This window comes from Bidens hawaiensis, unplaced genomic scaffold, assembly GCF_021521415.1.
Source record: "Bidens hawaiensis isolate Kalapana, Puna unplaced genomic scaffold, B.hawaiensis_p1.1 tig00033883_1, whole genome shotgun sequence".
NCBI classification, from domain to species: Eukaryota; Viridiplantae; Streptophyta; class Magnoliopsida; order Asterales; family Asteraceae; genus Bidens; species Bidens hawaiensis.
In genome coordinates this window covers 63,667-85,109 of record NW_027495842.1, presented here as the reverse complement: position 1 = coordinate 85,109, position 21,443 = coordinate 63,667, and the positions used below count along the sequence as shown (strand labels likewise).

Below are 21,443 nucleotides of genomic sequence, written 5' to 3'. Positions count from 1 at the left end.
CTAAAAAATTGTCACGCCTTATTTGCCTCGGTAAGTATTGGGGGCATGGGTTTAAGTGGATAGCAATACCGGTAATCGACCTGATCTAATTTATTAGGTGAAAGTTGGAAGAGATATTTGGGTAACGGGTTACTTGTTCTAATACTTTAAAAAGAAAAAAAATATTAATAATAATAAATAAATAAAATCAAGAGTTGTCGGTTGAACTCGGATATGATCCTGCGTAGAACTCTTTTTCAAGGACGAAAACGTCTTAAGTGTGGGGATATTTGATGTGTTGTAAAACACACTTGTTTTCCGCACCTTTTATCTACGTATTATATTATATTTTATGTTTTTTTATTTGTTTTATATAGGTTTTACATAATCTTATTCATCTTGTAGGTTTTGGGTGAAAGAAAGAAACCGGACTTTTCGAGCAGTTTACGAGCTTTTTACGCATACGTTTTCAAGTAAAACTCAAAGCCCGGCCCATATGCATCATGGAAAAGCCCAAGCCTCTTGTTAATATTATAATAAAAAAAAAGAAAAAAAACCCTAAGGCCAGCAGCCTATTGCGATCGGCCAGAACTCAGCAGCAAGAGGAAAAGAAGAAAAAAGTTTTGTGGCGGCTAGGTCTTGGAATTGTGGCGGCTAAGGAAGGAAGAAGGAGTCAAGGACAAGCCTCGGGGTTGTTCTCCGTCAGTTTACATCAGCTTATTGCAGCCCGGAATACTTCATATCCTTACATCTTTTTCATTGTTCATCAAACTTTATTTTCTTGATCAATTGATACATAGTTTTGCAATCGTGTTAAAGATTGACTTGTTTATGATTGCTATTGATTGTTGGATGATTGTTGAGATGTTTGAGATGAATTTAATGATGATTTTATTTAGTGTTCATGGCTGTCCTATATGATTAGAGGCTAAGCTTGTTAGTTCTACCTAGGAATGATGATAATTGTTAATGTTTGATGAGCTTGTTGGATTGTTTGATTGATGGACTTGAATTGTTATTGTAAAGTTTGATTTAGACATGAAATAGGTTGTGTTTAGTGGCTGAAAATTTTAGTAATTCATTACATAAACCTCATGCGTTGGTTGATTAGTTTTGTATTGATTGATCGGTGCTTGTTTGATTCTAGACTTTGTGTTTAGGGTTTGTTTGCGGTAGGAACAACCGTAGGGTTTTGTTGCATGATTTATTGGATTAAGTACAGCGGTTAGACACCTTCTTTGAGACCGAGAGGTGATAAGAAGTTAGGGTTGTCTCATTACCTTTACATGCTAGAATAAGGATTGCCCGAGAGCGAGTATGTTTCTTGTCAGGTTTAGGTGTTTTGAGCGATTAGTTGATCTATTTTGGTTTAAGTTATATTGTTCCTCTATCCTTGGTTGTGTAGTATTCATTGCCATTAGGGTCGAGTGTTGGTGAGATGGAGAGGTGAGTCAACATTAGAACACGTTAGCAATTGTCTCCCGGTTTGGTCGTTTTAGCCGATTAAGAGTAGTTAGGGTTTGTTGAGTGAGACCGAGAGGTGATCCAGTGAGCCCAAGCGATCCTTAGTTGTGTCATCTTTAGGACTGGTGTCTTGAAGTCATCCAATCCATTAGCTTGTTAGGCCTACAGTTTGATTCAGACCTAGGTAGACGTTTTTCTCCATCCAAAGTTAACGCAGTTAGTTTTCTGTTAAGTTTTCTATTTTAGGTAACTTTTATCAGTCAGTCTAGTTAGTCCAGTTAAGTAATTAAAAACCAAAAATCAATTAAATATTATTCTTAGGTAGGTCTTGTCTAGGTTTAGTGATCATTAACGTCCTTACGTGTCCACGTGTTCGATACTCGAACTTCCTAGATCTATACTACTTGTGATCGGTACACTTGCCGGTTGTGTGTGGTTTTAGGATTTTTGTTTTATATTTAAAGCTTTGTTGTGAGGGTTATCCGATGCACATCAGTTGACACGAATCACGTATTGGTATTGCGACTTACATCCAAGGCTCCATAACGTATTCACATTTCTTAACTTGTTTAAATATGAAAAAGATTTAAAGGGGGGGGGGGGTTCAATAGTGGCGGCTGGACCACTGGCACCTTCCCTTTGGGCCATTTTGGCCCAATATTCTTGTTTTGTATGGCCGAACGTGAAATCCCGGGTATGGTTTTGTTTTTGGCGAGAAAAGTATATGGGGTACGACAAACAGCGCGAAAACTAGTGTTTTTCGGTCAATTTCTTGTAAATTTAGAAAACATACCATTTATTTGTAAAAGTCAAAAATATTTTCATGGATCGATTAAAGTATCCCAATTAAGTCTTTTGTAGGTCTTTTTTGGCTTAACGGATGATACAATGCTTGTTTTGGAACAACTTTTGCATTTAAAATCATAGCGGGTAGTTAAACGAGTATGTTTTTGTTTAATTGGTTTGCTATTGTATTAAGGCCTTATTATCAGTATATTAGATTATCATATACGTATATCACTTATAGATGCCTCCCGGAATCTCCGGGAAAGTGTTGGGACCTTTATTTTAGACAGACGCATCGAATTATTATTGTTATGGGTGAAAAATAAATTATTATTTGGTCTCAACCAAGGGGTGGATGGCTTGAATACTAAAGACATGCTAGACTAGTATAAATAGATTTATTTGTTTATTTGTCTAGGGTTAGTGCATGATTGAATATATATATATATATATATATTGTAAACTAGGGTTTTATCCCTAAAGAGGGAGAGAGTCTCCGCCTCTGGGATGAGCTCTCCCGGGGTGGCTGACATCTATTGATTATGTATGTGTGTATGTATGATTGTTCTTTATGACAATCTTTTGACTAATGAAATAATACTACTATATCTATTTGTGTTTCGATTACAATTGTTCATCCTATTATTGATTGTTAATCGAATCGAACTCACCACATCCATCCATAGATCTTTCAAGAGTGAATACATGTCGTTGATTCGATCCTAGCTCAGAACCGAGCTCCTCCGTTAATACCGACTATTCACACTTCTGCACCGGGTGTCGGTCCATACAATTGGTATCAGAGCAAGGTTACCGAATCGTTCAGACTAACCGCTGAATCTGATTCATCTCGCTCTTGAATCCACCATGGACGTTAAACCGATGAAGTTTATTGAAAAATTTCTTTAAGGTTTTGAAATTATTTGATGATTTTGGTAAAATTTTTGTGGATTGATGTTTGGGTTGATGACTTGTTCGGAGATTCAACATAAATTTCATGTTTATTTGGTCATATCGGTCCAGATCTGATGTAACAATGTTTTTAGCTCGTTTTGGGTAAAAAACTGTTCTTGAAGATGATTTTCAAATCTGTAAAGGCTGTTGGTAGATTAAAGATAGATGGATGATATCAAGATGACTGGGATATTGCTACAACGATCATTTTCTTATTACGAAGCTGGTTTCTCGATCTGAAAGATAAGGGTTTTCTGTACTTGTTATTTGTTTTTTATATAAATGTGTTGCTCGAACAGTAAATGGTAATATTGAAAAGCATTGCTACTGGTACAATCTGATAAGTAAAAGTCAAGAATGAACAGGTAGTAGGAGCAACCTAATCATTGTTTGTAGCAGCAGATGGAAGATGCAAAGTGAATATTCAAGCAGGTTCTGTATTGGAAATTCATTGATTGATAATGCATAAAAGAAGTCTGGATGTTTCGAGCATATAAGAATGGTCTCGAGTATGTAAAATGACTAAGTGTTTCTTTGGGCACAAAATGTGTTTTTCTCGAGCACATTTTTGTCTCGAGCACAACTTATCTCGAGCAAATAAAGTTTGGATTCGAGCACATGAACCCCGAGCACATCCTTGTTGATCTCAAAATCTATCTTTTGGTCTAGAGCACACTTTGTTTTACTCAAGCAAACCTTCTTCGAGCACACCTTTGCTTTTGAGCATGCTTGGATAAAGAAAAGAAAAACACAAGTATTTGTCTCAAGCACATTGCTTTTGAGCATGCTCGGGTAAAGAAAAGAAAAATACAAGTCTTTGTCTCGAGCTCACGTTTGCTTTTGAGCATGCTCGTGTAAAGAAAAGAAAAATTCAAGTCTTTGTCTCAAGCACACCTTTTCTCTTGAGCATGCTCGGGTAAAGAAAAGAAAAATTCAAGTCTCTAACTCGAGCACACCTTTGCTCTTGAGCACGCTCGAGAAGAATAGCATGAATGATTAATCACTAGCATATCTTTTACTCTCGAGCACACCTTTACTGACGAGCATATCTATGTTTAGACAAGCTCGAGAAGGGATTTAAAAGAAATGTGTGATCGTAAACAGAAAGATTGCGCTTGTGAAACAATTTCAAGTTTTAAAGAAACTTTTAAGATATTTGGTGCCGTTGACCATTTGACCAATCTGAGCTTTACGGAAGATACATACAAGGGGTATTTTGGTAAATTTTTCCAATCATCAACAAGCAAAAGGAACTCAAGCCTTATCAAATTTTCACGACTTCATCAAAGAGCTTTAAAATAACGTGTTGACCAAGCTTACAGATTTAATCACTTATGAGAGTCAACCAACATAATGTTTTGTTTATTTGTGTTTATTACAGAATTCACAATCTTTGTAAGGATGGTCAAGATTGTTTCACCCACACTTGTTTTGAAGACACATTTTTAAAGAAAATTGCAACGAAATTGGGGGGGGGGGGTAAAAATTCTTGAATTTCATTGCAAATTGCTAACTACAAACCAAGTAAAAAGGCTCAAGTTAATGAAAAGTTGATCAAGATCAATAATCCAAGATTCTTTTGATATGTTTCATTGTTTGTAAGTTTTTCAGATCTCCTAGTAGGGATGAGAAGACAGAGTCATCGCTAGTAACACTGTGAACGGATGATCAGTAGAGTTTAACCTCCTATGAGAACAGTCACTTGGACAATCAATAACGGGTTATGGTTGACTTGAATGCTATCTTGATTCAGGGAGTGGTTTGAAGATGATTTATAAGGGAAAAAACGGGTTTGAAGAATGGAAGATTATTTGATAATCACATTGAGTTTATTTCTTTTGTGATGACCTTGTTACTTTAAGTTGATCTTTGAAGTTCAAAGCCTCGTTTCATATGCCCATACAATTGTATCTGGATGTGATATAGGAGAAATGATCTAAAATGAACAACAAGAGAAGACACATTTACAAAATGCAGAAATTTCAAAATCTATGGCGGCTGAAATTTGTGGCGAAGCTTGAGCTTGAGTGGCTGATGGTGGTGGCTGAAGTTGCAAGTGGTGGCCGGTTTCTGGTGGTGGAGGTGTGTTTGAGAATAGATGGACGAAGTTGTAATGCGACGATGGGGTGTTGATTGCAGGTGGTGGAAAATTGTTTGTTTGGGAGAACTTACAGCCATTTGATCATGTCTTTATCAACGATCACAAATAATTTGTGGATGGAGCACATGGATCGGACCTTTATCGGTGACACTAAAGATGGTATTTCTTGTAGTATACCAACTTACCACGACTCGAAGAGTTAAATATCTAGTTATTATTTTTATTTAAGGTTGTTTTCAATATTGTCGTATTCAATTGTTTAGAATTAATGTTAACTAGTGTTCTGTCCGGCGCGTTGCGTCGGGCTGTTATTATATCTTCATGAATTATGGCTGTTGAGGGTATGGTACGTCAAGGAAATGTAACCATATGAGCATAAGGTAGGGACAAAATCATATATTAGTCATTACAGGGTTAAGTTGCCATTACAGCTACTGTTTTTATTGTGTAAGGCAGAATTTTACATGTTTTCATTCCTTATTTGGCTGCTTCCTGCTTCCGTCAAATAAACATGGATAACAAAAGTGTTTGCAAGGTAAAATCTCATCCGTTTGTCAGGGGAGTGCTCCCAAGTGGATGATCTCATTGGTAACTTAGGATTTTCGTCCAACCTACAAGATGTGTTGTTGGAAGTACTGGGCTGCTATTGTTTGTTCATTTGATGTTTGGTTTTTAACTTACGCTACCCAAAAAGTCTACCTTCCATGGGGTCCAGTTGCTCCTTAGCCTCCTTTCAAGGAGGTGACACCTTACCCAAAAAGTCTGCCTTCCATTGGGTTTGATTACACCTTAGCCTCCTTTCGAGGAGGCGATTCGACTTCTTTCGCATTGTGTTAATTAATTGCATATGTTAGTTTTGAATATAAAACATTTTAGTTTCAGTATTTTGGTTAACTATAGAGTCTGGGTGTGGCCGCTTTGTCGATTCCATAGAAGGTGTGGTTGGCGGCTACTGAAGCGGGGCATGTAGGGTATCTGATATGTGTGTTACAACTTACAACATCAGTGTTCGAACGCCTGTTTTTGTTACGGTGTTGTTGAAATGATGGTGGAAATTATTACAGGTCGGGGTAACCATGCATCTTAGTCAAGCTTTCACCTACTAATGATGGTAGTGTGTCTACAAAAAAATTGGTGGTTTTTCGAGTTTTGTATTATTGCTAAGAAAGAACATAAAAATCCTGTTCATTTAACTATGTGTGCTCAATTGTTTGTTTGAATAAAGTTAAACAAATACAAAAACGCTCCATCCATGTTCGTTCGATAAGTTTAGAAGCCTAATTGTTGATGTCACAAAATATTTACATTTAAATATTTTACCTCAATAGAAGATGCAACAGTTAACAGTTTTACAGTTGACAATTGCAAAGAGATCACCATCGCCTTACAACTTAAAGTTAACGCTATATATTTCCATACTGAACATATCTCAGAATAACGGGGGTAAAATTTGTATTATTTTAAATATTATAAAGCATACTTGGTTTCAGGAAACCGAAATGTAGTAGCATTCTAATAATCAGCGATTCCCATAGTATCTACAGATACCACAATATCAAAACTTGGTTGTACCCCATTGCTTTTATAGGGTTCAACTGTATATGAGAAACAAACAAAAGCACTAACTTTAGAAATTGAAAATTGATTATAAGAGATCAAACTTAAAGTCAACTGATCTATTTCGAAATAATGAGTTCGTTTGATCCGGCTCGTGCATCATATATATACATAAATGATGAATTTGTATCACTAATGACAAGCACAGATTTAATTGTGATTTGTTTATAAAGCCATTGAACACAACTAGGTGTGTATAGATGGCGTAACATGACCATCTTGCCATAGTTATGCACATCATATATTATTACTGAGCGAGCGACAGCTTGAAATTGTGCAGCAAAACAATCTTTCTATGCTAACATGTAGTAATCAAGTCTAAAAGATATAAAAATCTAAAAAGAAAACTTAATAGTTATGAAATTGAAAGTGATAATAAACATAACATACCACTAGTCATTCAATAGGCCCGAGGTGGGATCTTAAATGCTTTGCAAACTCAATGCCAACACCTTTTTTCTTCCAAAATTGATGTGCAATCAAAGAGTACAAGAAAATTATTCAATAAACTATTTCATAAAAACTTTTGGATAGGTAAATTAATATCATACTATAATATCATACTAATGTAAGTATTCTTATTTGGAGGTAATAATTAATATTACCATCTTGACTTCTCGTAGTGAAGAAATCAACTGCTGAAACAAAATGAGTTACCACATCTGCCATCTCTATGCATACATGCATATAATTATCATGCATAAGTTCCTAATTATCGTAAATAGCACTGTATCAAGCGCATCGATTTCTAGGGTTTCAGTTCAATGAAGAAATTATGGTGTTAACCCTAATTCCTATAAACATCAAACCCTAATCATACATGTTAGCAGATGGACATGAAATCGAGATGAGCATGTTTGAACTAACTTTGACACTGTGGCTACAGGCCGGGGCGGATGAGACATTCCCCGGACGGATTAAAGAATACCACATGAACACTATATACATACAATCGACCAAAATTCGACAATTGTCTGATACAAGTGCCAGCGAAAACAATGACTTTACAATATACGAGGCCCACCATTAACCATGATAAAAAAATTCTCAAGAAAAAAAAAACCAGGACCTACGAACTAATGTCTACATTCTTCAACAGATTCAGTGAAACCACTAAACCACACACGCAAATATGATTCCATCCCGCGAATGTATATAACGTATATCAACAATATGACTAAAACAAATATGTGGCGCCAACTTCCTTGCTAGCTTATACTAATTAGATAATACAGTTTTTAATATTTTTAAATTTTATCTATGCATGGCTTGTATATTTTTATTTAAACAGAACTTTATTTTTATTTTTATATTATGTTATTTTTCTTGAAAATAATTTAGTTAAAGAAAAAATAAAAATATAAAAGGAGTGAAAGATGGATTAGGATTAAAGATGATAGTTTTTGTGCTTTAAATATGGATTAAGATGGAATGGTATAAATTCGATGTAGCGCTGACATGAACGAGGGAGAGAGTGAAAGATGGTTTGGGGTCATTCACTCCCACCACCCTTGTAGTGGAGATGAAAGTTTCTTATAAATGAGGACCTAATTTAAACATTAGTGAGGAGATCAACTCGGTGGGTCTAAGTTGACAATTAGGGTAGAAGTTAGAGTTAAGTATGAGTTTGGAAAGGTAGTGAATTATTCTAATCTAGCAAAAGAAAATTTTTGTTTATATCCGTATTAAATAAAATTGTAGAACTTTAGAGATGCTAAAAGACAAAAATTAGGTTATAGCTATGAATTGCGTAATGAATGCTCTAAATAGAAATAATACTTGCTTACCTTATGATTTACCTAATAGTAAAAAGCTATCAGGCTGTAAATGAGTTTATAACATTAATAAAATATATGTCAACATGTGAAATAGATAGGTACATATAGGGCCAATATTCTATATTGTTATTAGGATTGTGTATGTCGTTCTAGTTTGCTTTTACTCGGTGTATTAAGTACTCGATACATTTATTTTGTTGGTTTATTATGTAAACTTTGGAGAAATGGGGACCCTATATAAAGGCCACTTAACCCATTTCTCCACAACTCAATACAACTCTCAAGACACAACTTCCAGGAAATAAAAGTTCTCTCCATCTATCTTCTTCTTCCTCCTTTCTAGAAAATAAACCAAACAAACTAAGATCCGAGATCCGAGTGTTGTTGGTGATTTTCGCTAACCAACAACACGGATTGATCCGAGCAAAGTTGTTAGATCCATTCTTGAGGACCTACAAGTGGTATCAGAGCTTTCGGCTCAACTTTTTGTGGTTTTCGAGTCAAACTTTTCGGATTTTGATCTTAGTTTTTGTTGGATTTGAGGTTGTTTTTGTGTGAAAAAGTAGGTTGCGGGTTCACGAAAGAAACTCATGGTTGCTTTGGTTTTTGGTTGTGAAAAGTTTGTGAAATTTTGAGATTGGGTGTGGTGTTTGGTATTTGAGTGTTTGGTGTACCGTTGTTGGTGCAAAGTGAGTAAAATTCCACTGGGTCATGGGTTTATTTTGGATCTAGTCAAGTAGAGCCAAATTTGGATCTAGTCAACTAGAGCCAAATTCCACTCTAGTCCACTAGAGTCAAATTCCACTCTAGTCAAGTAGAGCCAAATTTGGATTTAGTCAACTAGAGCCAAATTCCACTCTAGTCCACTAGAGTCAAATACCACTCTAGTGAACTAGAGCCAAATTCCACTCTACTTTACTAGAGCCAAATTCCACTCTAATCAAGTAGAGCCAAATTCTACTCTACTTCACTAGAGTCATTCCATTCTAGTCTATTAGAGCCAAATTCCACTCTCGTCCATTAGAGTCAAATTTCACTCCAGTTCACTAGAGTCAAATTCCACACATTCCAGTCGACTCAAACTAAAAAAAAAAATCCATTCAAGTCGAGGCGAGCTTTTCAAGTAAAGTTTCGAGTCGAGTTTCTAGTTTCGAGTCGGGTTTTTTAAGTCAAATTGTTTTCAAGTCGAGTCGGTAGGGTCGAGTCGAAGTAAAAAAAAATCACGTCGATTCGAATTTTCGAGTCAAGTCATTTGAGTTGAGTCAATTTAAAAAAAATATATTCAACTCAATCCATTCGAGTTATTAAAAAAATGTCTTATTATCCTAAGCCTGAAAGAAATCTGGATATGAGAGAAAGCCGAAAGAAAATGTTAAAAGGAGAATTCGACATGTTTACACATATTAAAGGAGAATCGGTTGCCTCTCTCATTAACAGATTTGAGTCACTCGTCACCAAAATGAGTAGTGCCGGTATCATCAATGGTTTGGTTGAGATCAACATGAAGTTGTTGAATTCACTACCTTACACATGGATCATCAATGTGGTTACCATCAAAAGAACCATAAACCTGTAAACCATGACACTCTCAGAGTTGGCTTCTACCTTCAAGTCTTTTGAAATAATTGAGGATAAGCTCCAAATAAACAATCAGTCCAAAGAAAATAAAGTTGGGACAAGTGCTACAGATGAAAGCAGTCATGCATGTCCTATCATTCCCGACACATCACCTTGCGATTAGGTAAACCATAACTTATGCACGCAAGCATGTATAAACAAGGTTACATATTATAGACACCATCAAAATTAAGTTTTGAAAGAAAATGCAAAACTTTGTGAGTTGAATGATGAATATGTAAAAGCCGACAAGATTTACGTTGAGAAGATTGAAACAAATCGTGATGATGTGGCAAATCTTAAACTTAAAATTTTTCAAAAAGAGCATGAAGTAATTTATTATAAAAACATAGTTTGATGAAATTAGTGACTTGAAAATGAAATTTCTATAAATAAGAAGCATGAAAAGATAGTCGAGAGATTTGAGACATCATCATGACAGTTGGATAATATTCTTGGAGCACAGAGGAGTACTAAACAAAAGTCGGGTCTAGGCTATGATTATTCAGTTGTGCCTCCACCGTTGAATGGTAACTACACTAGCCTGCCCCATTTTAGTTACAACACTCCTCCTGAGGAAGAGATGGTATATGGAATTGGTCATGTACCAAAACTAGTAAAATTTGTTCCTCCAGCTTCTACAGCAACTGGTCCAATACATGTAACTGTTGATTCTAGTGGTGATTCATCTTGTTCAGCAGGTTGTTTTGAAGAAAGTGGGTCGGTGGAAACAGACACGAGCTGTGATTGTGAAACCGTTTGTGATGACACTTTTGTTGAAAAATGTGTCAACGAAAGTAGGCCTGTTAAGGTGAACATATCAAGTTGTTCATCATCGAGTTGTGAGACTGAGGATAATTCAAGTGAAAGTAAAGTTTTTAAAAATGAAAAGGCAAGTATTTCTTGTAAATATGTTCCACCAAATAAACGATCATTTTCTCAAACAACCAATCAATTAAGAAATCCTCAGCCATACAACTTCTATGATAACAACTACTATGGTCATTATCATCAAAATTTTGTTGATCCATATTACTCAAATGCGTTTTAAAATCATGTTCCTTTCCAAGGATCATCTTTCCCACCACACCAACCACGTTATAGTTCAGATGAGTTCTATGGCACTCCTAGGAGAAAGTGCTGTTTTGTGTGTGGTCACTCTTCTTACCTTGCAAGACATTGCAAGCACTGGTTCAAGCAACAGCTTGATATTTAAAGGCGGCTTAGTCAGTCCCTAAAAGGAGCTTTTAGTAGCCCTGATTCAAGGACTGATCAAGCTGATAGTGAACCCAGTAAAATGGATGTGGGATCCAAGGTTAATAAAGTAAAACACTAAAAGAAACCCTTTTGGAAATCAAAAAAGGATAAAATCAAAAAGGATCCTAAGACTGTAAAGTCTGAGGATTCACCAAAAAACAGTTTCAAAATCAAGAAAAGAAAAGTCCAAAATTGTCAAAACCAAGGAACAAGTTTTTACTTAGATTCCTAAAGACTGTTCTTCATCAAGTGAGGATGAAACAAGAAATAAAGTGTTTTCAGGAAATAAAATTAAGTTTGGTTGGTTTACGGTTGACCTTCCCGGGATAAAAGTATCCCGGGAACCCATGTCTATTTGAACACTTAGTGCATGCATGGTCAATCAAGGAGGACTATCAATAGTATTAGGTACTTAGATAGTGATTGCACCCGGCATATGATAGAATACGAACCCTTGCTACTTTATGCTAAACCATTCGATTGCGGATTCGAGTCTTTCATAAGCGACATGGGAGGACAAAATTCAAAGAAGGGAAGCCTTGTTTAAATCGTTCAACAACAACTTATCGAGCGTTTCTCAAACTAACCTCGTCCAACTGCTTCTCTCAAATGATGGATCTAACATCAGCTGCCGGGTCTCGGTTTGAATCTCTTCAAATCTGTTATACAATGTGATAATACATACTTAAGCTAGTCCATCTAACAACAACTTTGCTGACCTTTTCACTAAAGCCATCGATCATGCCCGATTTGAATTTCTGGTCGAACGCTCGGCATGATCAAGTTTGATTAAAACAACCTATCTATCCTTTTGTTTTAAAATTGTAAATATTTTTCAAATATGTCACAATTTTAGAGGGAGAAAATGAGTTATCTATAACTCACCAAAAAGATTTTCACTTTGTAAGTTTAAGAAAAAATAAAATGAGTCATTTGACTTACCAAAAATATTTTATGTTCTTTTAAGAAAATCATAAAGACGTCTCTAATAGTACTATCCAGTTTAGAGGGAGCTCCTACTTAGAGGGAGTCGGATAATATTTTCAAATTTTTAGAAATTGATCCAACCCTTGGAAAATGATAAGAAATTATCTCTAACGATTCTAGCACATGAAAAGAGTAGACCAAAAGCCAACAAGATCGTTGCTTGATGTATAGATAGGCTTGACAAATGAGTAAGTGTCAGGTGATATAAACTTAAATATTTGCCTATGCTAGTGGTTATACGTTATGAAGCGGTTGCATGATTCCGTGAAGTCATATTCATGAAAGCAGAAATGTAATTATACATGTCATACCCAAGCCTCTCTTTACCTGATCATAGTTGTCTTATAAAATCAGTGTCAATTTTTAATTTTCATTGAGTCAAGAAAAGAAAAAGAAAAAGAAAAGAAGAAGAAAAGCGTCAAGAAAGAAAAGAACAAAAGAGTCAGAAAAGAAAAAGAGAAATCAAGAAAAAGAGTCAAAAAGAGTCAGTCCTAGGGATTTTAACTTCTGCTTTATTTCTTCATTAAATTTGAATCAAGCCTTGGACTTTCTATATTTGTAGTCATACAAGATCTGATTGTTAAGACCCTGAATCTTCTGCTTTATTTTATTTTCTTTCTTTTTTTCAAGCCTTGGACTTTCTCTGCACGACAATATGGTATTATCCGACCTAATTGTTAAGGCCCTGAACTTCTGCTTTATTTTAATCTTTCTAGATAGATTCAAGTGTACAAAATAAAGTGTCAAAAGTGTTAATAATTGTACTGTGATCAAATAAGAAAGGTTTAAGTCAAATTGAGGTGATATGTTAACACAAAGTAAGCCCGAGGTATGATGGAATCAGCAATATGTCTGACTAAATGGGGACCACATAAGCATCGTGCCTAATTGTACCTTAACGTATCATGCTGACATCAAAATACTTTATAAGTTTAAAGTGGACAAATTATATCTACAATTGACTTTGAGTTCTTGTCATAATAATATCCAAATAGAAGTGTGATCTAGAATGTTAACAGATAATGTGATTCCATGTTGTGATCTTTCTCACAAAAATATTAAAATCGTTGGAAAATTTTGTAAATATTATTGATATATAATATTAATTTCATCTTTACTCCTATCTTTTACTGTTTATTTTCTTTTGTTTTATTTTATGTTTCAACTTCAAAATATTGTTTATATATATTTTCGTAATATTAAAATATATGAAAATTCCAAAAAGATTTTAAGTTTTTACTGTATTCGTACATATTTATTAAACATTGTTTATTTAAAATCACGTGTTTTGTTGTCAAGGTCGTTCATGCAGAGTTTGTTGAAAACCTAGGACTTAAACAAATCAGTTACAAGTTGAGGGACTGAAATTGGGAGGGACTGTGAACAAATTCATCTTTGACCCTCAAGAGGGTTTGTAAACGAATCTTATCGTTCTAAGTTTTGTGCAGTTATACATGGACAGGTAGATCAGATCAAGTCTGCTTGGATGCAGAAACTAGAGTTGCAGATGTTGAAACGCTTAGAAGAAAATGAGAATGTGAAAGTTGATGGTTGAAGCTAAAGATGAACTGATTGTGTTTGAAGACAAGGAAAGAAACCAAACCGGCAAAAGAAAGTCAATAAAAGAAAATTAGATGTCGAGCCTCCCGCGTCTAATGTTTCTAAAATTTGTTATTGTCGATCCTTCCCAGAAAATAAGATAAGACTGGAAAATAAAGAATTTATCAATATCCAATCTCGTTCAAGATCCTGGATCAAGACAACTACTAAGTTTCAAGAAATAAAGACGAAGCAAAGAACTTGACGAATGTTCCTCGACATACTCAATCCTAGAGGGAGATTGTAGGGCCATTATTCTATATTGTCATTAGGATTGTGTATGTCGTTCTAGTTTGCTTTTAGTCGATGTATTATGTACTCGGTATGTTTATTTTGTAAGTTTATTATGTAAACTTTGGAGAAATTGGGACCCTATATAAAGGTCACTTAACCAATTTCTCCACAACTCAATACAACTCTCAAGACAAAACTTTTAGGAAATAAAAGTTTTCTCTCCATCTTTCTTCTTCTTCCTCCTTTCTAGAAAATAAACCAAACAAACTAATATCCGAGATCCAAGTGTTGTTGGTGATTTTCGCTAACCAACAACACGGATTAATCCGAACAAAGTTGTTAGATCCATTCTTGAGGACCTACATACAAAATTAAATTAGTTGCTAAGGATTTTAATAAAAAAAATAGGGTACATTTTGATAAAACCTTTTCTCTTGTAGTTAGAATGGTAACCGTTAGATGTGTCATCAATCTAATCTTGTTGTTAACAGAGGATAGTTTTTATAACAGCTTAATTCACAAATAATGAAATTCTTTTTGATGATTTCAATGAAGAAGTTTATATACTATACTAGCTTTTATTCCCCGTATTACGGGGACAGTTTTACATTTTTTGTTTCTAATATTTATATATATTTTTTGGATTTTAATTTTATTTATTGTGAGGAAGTTAATAATATACTTAGAGTTTAATGATAAAAGGGTTTCACAAATAAATGAGATATTATAACCCATTTAAAAAATATCTGGGTTTGGTCGGTGAGACCCATGTCCCGCTTATCTTTTACTATAAAATTGTTTCTTAATTATAAATAATATCTTTAAAAAAATGGATATAAACATTTAGTATACCCCTATTTTATTGGATTTTCATATCAAATATTTGGTGAGATTAATTTTTAATATAATGAGATCTTATAACCCGTTTAAGTGCTATCTGGGTTTAGTGAGACACACACTCATGAATTCGGGTCAAATGCATGAGCCTCCATTTACAAACAAAGCAATCTGATGGATTTAGAGAATATAAGGAGCAACCAGTAATATTTTAAATGTTTCGTTTATATTTATTTAAGATTTAAGATTAAGATTACATGGTGATGTTTTAGGAAAAAGAAACTAGGGTTTGTAAACTTAAAAAAGTTATTGTACGGTTTGAAACATACACATAGAATGTGAAATGAAAAATTAGTTGGGTTTTTATTTATTTTTATTTTTATTAAATTTGGTTGTACAAAGTAATTGTATATGCTGATGGCATTTCATCACTGATTGTGATTTAAATGAAAACTGTGAATTCACAGTTGTTAAATCCAATTTTCTAATCAAGAATTGGGTTTACTAAAATATTTTCTGGGAAATGAAGTTCTCAAAACTGAAAATAGGTTTTGTTTATCTCAAAGAAAGTACTGTTTGGAAATTGATGGCTGAGTTTGGATTAACTAGTTATAAACCATAAAATGTATCAATAGAACAAAGTTATGTAGTAAACTCTTCGTGTAAAGATGATAACTCTTTGTTAGAAAACAAATATGTGTATCAAAAATTAATTGGAAAACTTATTTGCTTGTCTTTATACTCGCCAGAATATCTCATTTTCGTAAAATTTCTCAGTCAATATATGCATCGCCCTATAAGTGGTCACTTAAAGCTTGCATCAAGATTGTTGTGATGCTTGAAATTGTCTCCTTGTAATGGTGTACGTGTTGATAAGTAAAGGTGATAGTTTTGGTATCATGGCTTTTGCTGATTCTGAATGCTTCTGTGGTAGAAGCCGTTTAACAAACTTGCACTACAAGAAACTAACCCTATAGTGGCGAAGGCTATATCGAGGACAATAGTCGTCGCTATTACCAGCCTTTTCTCGAGGACGTTTCGTCGACAGGGCCTATATCGACGACTTTTGTCTTCGCTAAAGCCCTTGTTTGTTGTAGTGTTTTACATTAAATTTGAGTCGGTGTATTGTTGTTACGGTATTATAGGATGATATTCTCATTATATAATTTATTAGTTATAAGAGAAAATTACAATTTTTGTCAGTTTGAATTTGCTAAATTATGAAATGGGTTATTTCTAAAAATGAGTTTCAATCTTTGTCCTTTATTTGCATGTGTATTGCACATGAGGGTTTTTTAGTCATTTTATCTCTTGAATGGCTATTATTGTTAAGTAATAAATATTGTAACTTAATCAAAAATTTATAGGGAATGTTCAGGGCCGTCTCAACGTTCTTAAAGACCTAAAGCGAACTAAAATGATGAGGCCCTTTTTTAAAACAATTTGATATAAACCCTCCTCCTTTACCCGGGCTTGGGACCGGGAATAATAAACTATTAAGTTTATAGCTAGCGAAGTTAAAAAAAAATTTTTTAAAATTTTTTTTGTATGTAAATATATTTATATGAAGTTTACTTTTCTTGCTTTATTTGATGCAAACTGTTTAATTAAATATTCATAATCAAGTTCTTCAAAAAAATCTTTTTCAATCGACAACATAGCTAAACCATTTAATATTTCTTGCGACATTGTAGATCTTAAGTACTTCTGTTTTTTTAGCCTTTTAGAATGACCCAATTCAAACTTTCAAATTCTATTTGACATTATAAAAAATCTAAGTATCTAATTATATTTAATCTGAAATTCTAAATACCAACAAATAGCAAGCAATTCACATAAGGTCTAAGTAGCAAAGGTAGGAGTAGAAATCACAATGCACAAATTATAAACGAATTCGAAATAGAAATTAGCACCGCGCCTTTAAGGCTTCAAAATAAGTTCAATAGGAATTGCAATCAACCATATAACCAAATTAATCAAACTAAGATTTGGGGCTTTTGGCTTCAGATCGCACCTTCGAATTAGGGCTTCCACCTTTTTGATTTCAGTTTCAAGAATCAAAATCAAGCCTTAAAATTAGTTAATTTCATATTCAAATGCTCAAAATAAATCTTACAATTGATTTGGGGTAGGGGGAATCTGGAGAATTCTTCATCTTTATATTCAATAACACGGACACAATGATGAAACTAGAACGTTGAAGACTTGGAACTTGTAATATACCGGTCGCTTCAATTTCCTGCGGCGTGTAACCCTAGCTTCTGAGTTTGTCCGTCGGTCTCTGCTATACTTCGTCCTTTTGTTTTTCTTTTTTTTTAATTTCCTAATTTCTATAGACGTAATACTCAAAATTCAGAGAATTGGGCCTTACTTTGGCCCATTTTAAAACCTAGTATATGAAGGCTTCAATATTTTGGAGGCCTACAAATGTTGGAGGCCCAAAGCAGTAGCCTGTTTTAGCTGGCCCATGGGCCGGGCCTCGGAATATTTATGTAAATACATGGATCATTCTTGTAACTTAGTATAACAATATAAAAATTAAAAAGGAAAAAAAACAAATATGTCAAATACAGGAAAGTCATTTACTAGTTATTGTGTGTTTGTTGGGAACTCTCTTGTGTCTTGGAAGAGTAAAAAACAAAGTATGGTATGCCAGTCTTCAGCTGAAGCCATGCTACGTGGGCTGCCACAAATGAGGTCATTTGGGTGATAAATGTGCTGGGAGAGTTTAAATTCACAGTAGCTTAGCCTGTATATTTGCATTGTGACAAACTGCTGCTGTTTTAATTTCTGGAAACCCTGTGTTCCATGATGGTATGAAGCAGGCGAGTCCAAGCTTCACAACTGATTAAGAGTACCCATACGAACGAAAACGACTCGCTAAAGCAGATTTATACGTACGCTGATGCTCATAAGCAAAAAGTGGCCAGATGATAATTAGTTTCTAAATCCAGGGAAAACCCTAACCCTTGTTTTATACCACATGCAAGATATTAGTTACTTTTCTTTTTAATTTATTTTCATTTTTGATTTCCACAAAAATAGCAAAAGAAAACTGGTAACTTGATTATGGGTTACAGTTACACTCTGCAAAAACAATTGAATAATGAGTTACATTGGCGGGTCGCAACGATCATATGAGAAGTGCTATTTACCCGTTCATAACTGACCACTCATTTCCAACTTTTCCATTACAAATACATGCCAAAATCTTCTGATGGCTTAGAGACATTGGATTGTTTACCATTAGAGAATTCTGGGTGGGACCTTACTAGGATGCACGGCTCGTTATAACTGGCCTTTACCATTAGAGAATTCTGCCTTTAAGAGTCTGATGCAACAAGCCCGTCCAGAATGGCCTTGGTTTTTGTTGCTCTTTGAAGATGAGATGGGTCCAAGGTAAGAAAAAAAAAGGTTTTATTTAATTGTTGTGTGGCGGATAGTAGAAAAACTAATATTGATGAGGATATTTGCAAGGTTGGAAAAAGAGAAATGCTTTAAAGATTTGTGCGGATATGACTTAACGGGGTGCCTAAGGACGCCCGCAACATTGTGGATAGTCTAAGTCTTCATTTTAGGAGAACATCCCCTTGTCAGACCCCTATTAGTGCATGTTTTTTGTGAACATGAATATCATGTGTCTGTTTTTTCATAATAATATTAGGCGTAGCTAACATGAAAGATAAGTTTGGTAAAATAGTTAACGATCTGTGTGTTCTTGTATAAGGCGGCGGTAGTTAAATATCCAAAGATCGTTATATTCTTGTCGTTTTCAAGATCCTTGCTTGAGGTATATACTTTTAATTAAAATATTTCAACCTAAAACGAAAAGAAGAAATAAAAAACTAGCAGCCATTCTCAAAAGACCTTAGCCAACAAAACAAGATAAACATTTACATCAAACCAAATACAAAACAGCCCAAACTACCAAATAAGCATATATACATGGAAAAATATCCTATGGACATTCTTTGGGTACTGATGCAATTGTGTTCATCCTGAAGAGACTTCTAAATCAACGCTATCGATTAATGGTCAATTTTTCTAAGATTTTCGTAAGGTTCTCGCCATTTGTATTCTTTTCTGGATAAACAGGGTTGCATATGTTCAAGCTGTGGTTCATTAATTAAGAATCTATTTTTCTTGGCTTAGGGTAGTTTATTTTAGTCATAAAAGTACTCCAGCTTCAAAAGTGCCCTACATTTTTAAACTTCAAAAGAAAAAAAAATGCACTTCTAGTTATATTATATTAATTGCTGACATTTAGAAAAAAAAAAAAGAAAAACACTATTTGTGCTATAATAATTGATAACACTAGCAATAAAAGAAAGATCAAATCATAACATAGATTGGAAAAAGGAAGGCCAAGAAAGGAACCTGCAATAATGGCAGAAAGAGAGAACACAAGATGGATCTATGAACAGTTACTTTTACTTGAACTTCAAGATCTTGTAACAAAGTGAATTTCAAAAACAACATGAAATTAACTGCTTCACAAAGTTTGTAGCAACTAGAACTAGAACTCCCAGGTGTACTCAAGAGCTGTTCTAGCAAATCAGACCCTAAATCCTCAAAGACCACAGGTGTTTTGGATACACTAGGTTCTTAGTGTTTTTCCTGGTTTTAGATATTTTTCTCACTCTATGAGTCTCTTTTATGGCTGCTGCTGGTGAAGATCCATCCTTGTAAAAGCAGTAACTTTTACCTTTTAAAGACTCCTTCACTCTCTCAAGTGGAAAGTTGAGTTGAGCTAAAGAACCCCTCATAGAAAATGCAGCTTGATCGTATATCAAAGCAGCCTCTTCAGCGCTACCAAAAGTTCCTAGCCATACCCGAATCCCGTTCCTTGTTGAATCCCTAATCTCTGCTGCAAACTTTCCCCTTGGCCTTTCTCGGACACCAATGAACCACTTTTTCTGGACTTCAGACTCTTCTTTCGGGTTTGAAATCACTTGTTTGGACTCGTTATCAGTTTCTAAGGTTTTGTTTAGATCTGGTTCGGATGAATGCTCATATGGGTCTTCGCTAAGATCTTGGGAAGTGAATATTTCTTCTTTCATGTGGATTCCTGAAAGCATATGGTGAGAGAACAAAAGCTCATCCCATGAACAAGGAGATGTTGGGAAAAAATCTAGATTGGGATATGAAGACATTGTTGAAGGATGTTTTATTTTTGGAAGATGGTTTTGAAAGTGTCAAATTTGAAGTGGCTGTCTATGGGTCCAACGTGGTACACCTTGATAAATCCCTTTACAAGTGGATGGATTATTAGCACGTCAATCGCTTTTGTCTCTATTTATAATTAAGATTCCATTAAACTTACACATCTAGAATTTATGGTTTAAGTATTTCACTTTTCATTTTATGAAACACCCAGTCATCTACAATACACTTGAAGGATCTAGCTAGAATTGCATACTTGGTTATTTGTATTAGCATATCCCTTTAAGCAATATATGAAAGGGTGACATTTGTATTCTGACTTTCTAAATGAATAAAAGAGGCACGTAAATCACTAAGACTATTGGAATCTAATCATAGTTTAACTATGGAAAACTGTGTTAGTATAAATTCTAATTATTAATTGTGTAGCATGGGCATGTTGGGTTTTAACAAGATTATCAAAGTCTTAAATCCCAATTTTATGAAAAAATGCAGCGAAAATTAGTTTTAAATCTTGTTAATTTGATATGTATAAAACCAATTTTACACAAGCAAAACTCACCGGATCCAAATACGAAATACATACTATCAAACACATGCATATCACTATAAGTCCATGCATGTAAAAACTACCTTTCAAATCCAAGGAAGAGGAATGAGATGATGATGAAGAAGGCAAGAACTTGAATATGAAGCTCCTCAAGCTAGCATACCCAAAACTTTCCAACAAACACCACTTGTAGCTAGGATTTGGTAACACTTGACAACTCCTCCTTGTTCTTGTTCTCGGCCGTCCAAGAGAAAGAAGAGAGGAAGAAATGTGCAGAGGATTTTTCCTCTAGTGTACTTGTTCTTGTGTTGTGTAAGTTATATTGTGTTATGAGAGAAAAAACAAAGAAAGAAAGATATAGTCTTTCAAATATGGCACTACCCAAGGGACCAATGAACACCTTTGCATGCCTCCACTACCAAGTTTATAAAAATAAAATAATAGGAAGGAGAAAAGGAGGGGGAGGGGGGGGGGGGGGTGGCAGCCACCCTTTCTCCACCTTGTTCAAATCCAAAAACTA

The 21,443-nt window shown here is 34.6% G+C and overlaps 1 protein-coding gene across 1 annotated transcript; it reads right to left on the bottom strand.

Moving 5' to 3' along the window:
* Positions 1 to 19,772: 19,772 nt before the first annotated feature.
* On the bottom strand, positions 19,773 to 20,435 carry LOC143585547 (ethylene-response factor C3-like). Its single transcript, XM_077067306.1, has one exon. It carries the CDS (start codon positions 20,361 to 20,363, stop codon positions 19,773 to 19,775), a length of 591 nt encoding a protein of 196 aa, XP_076923421.1. The 5' UTR covers positions 20,364 to 20,435.
* Positions 20,436 to 21,443: the final 1,008 nt, after the last annotated feature.

What these genes read in the sequence shown, in the direction of transcription:
- LOC143585547 (XM_077067306.1), bottom strand. Translation starts at nt 20,363, where the DNA reads ATGTCTTCATATCCCAATCTAGATTTTTTCCCAACATCTCCTTGTTCA.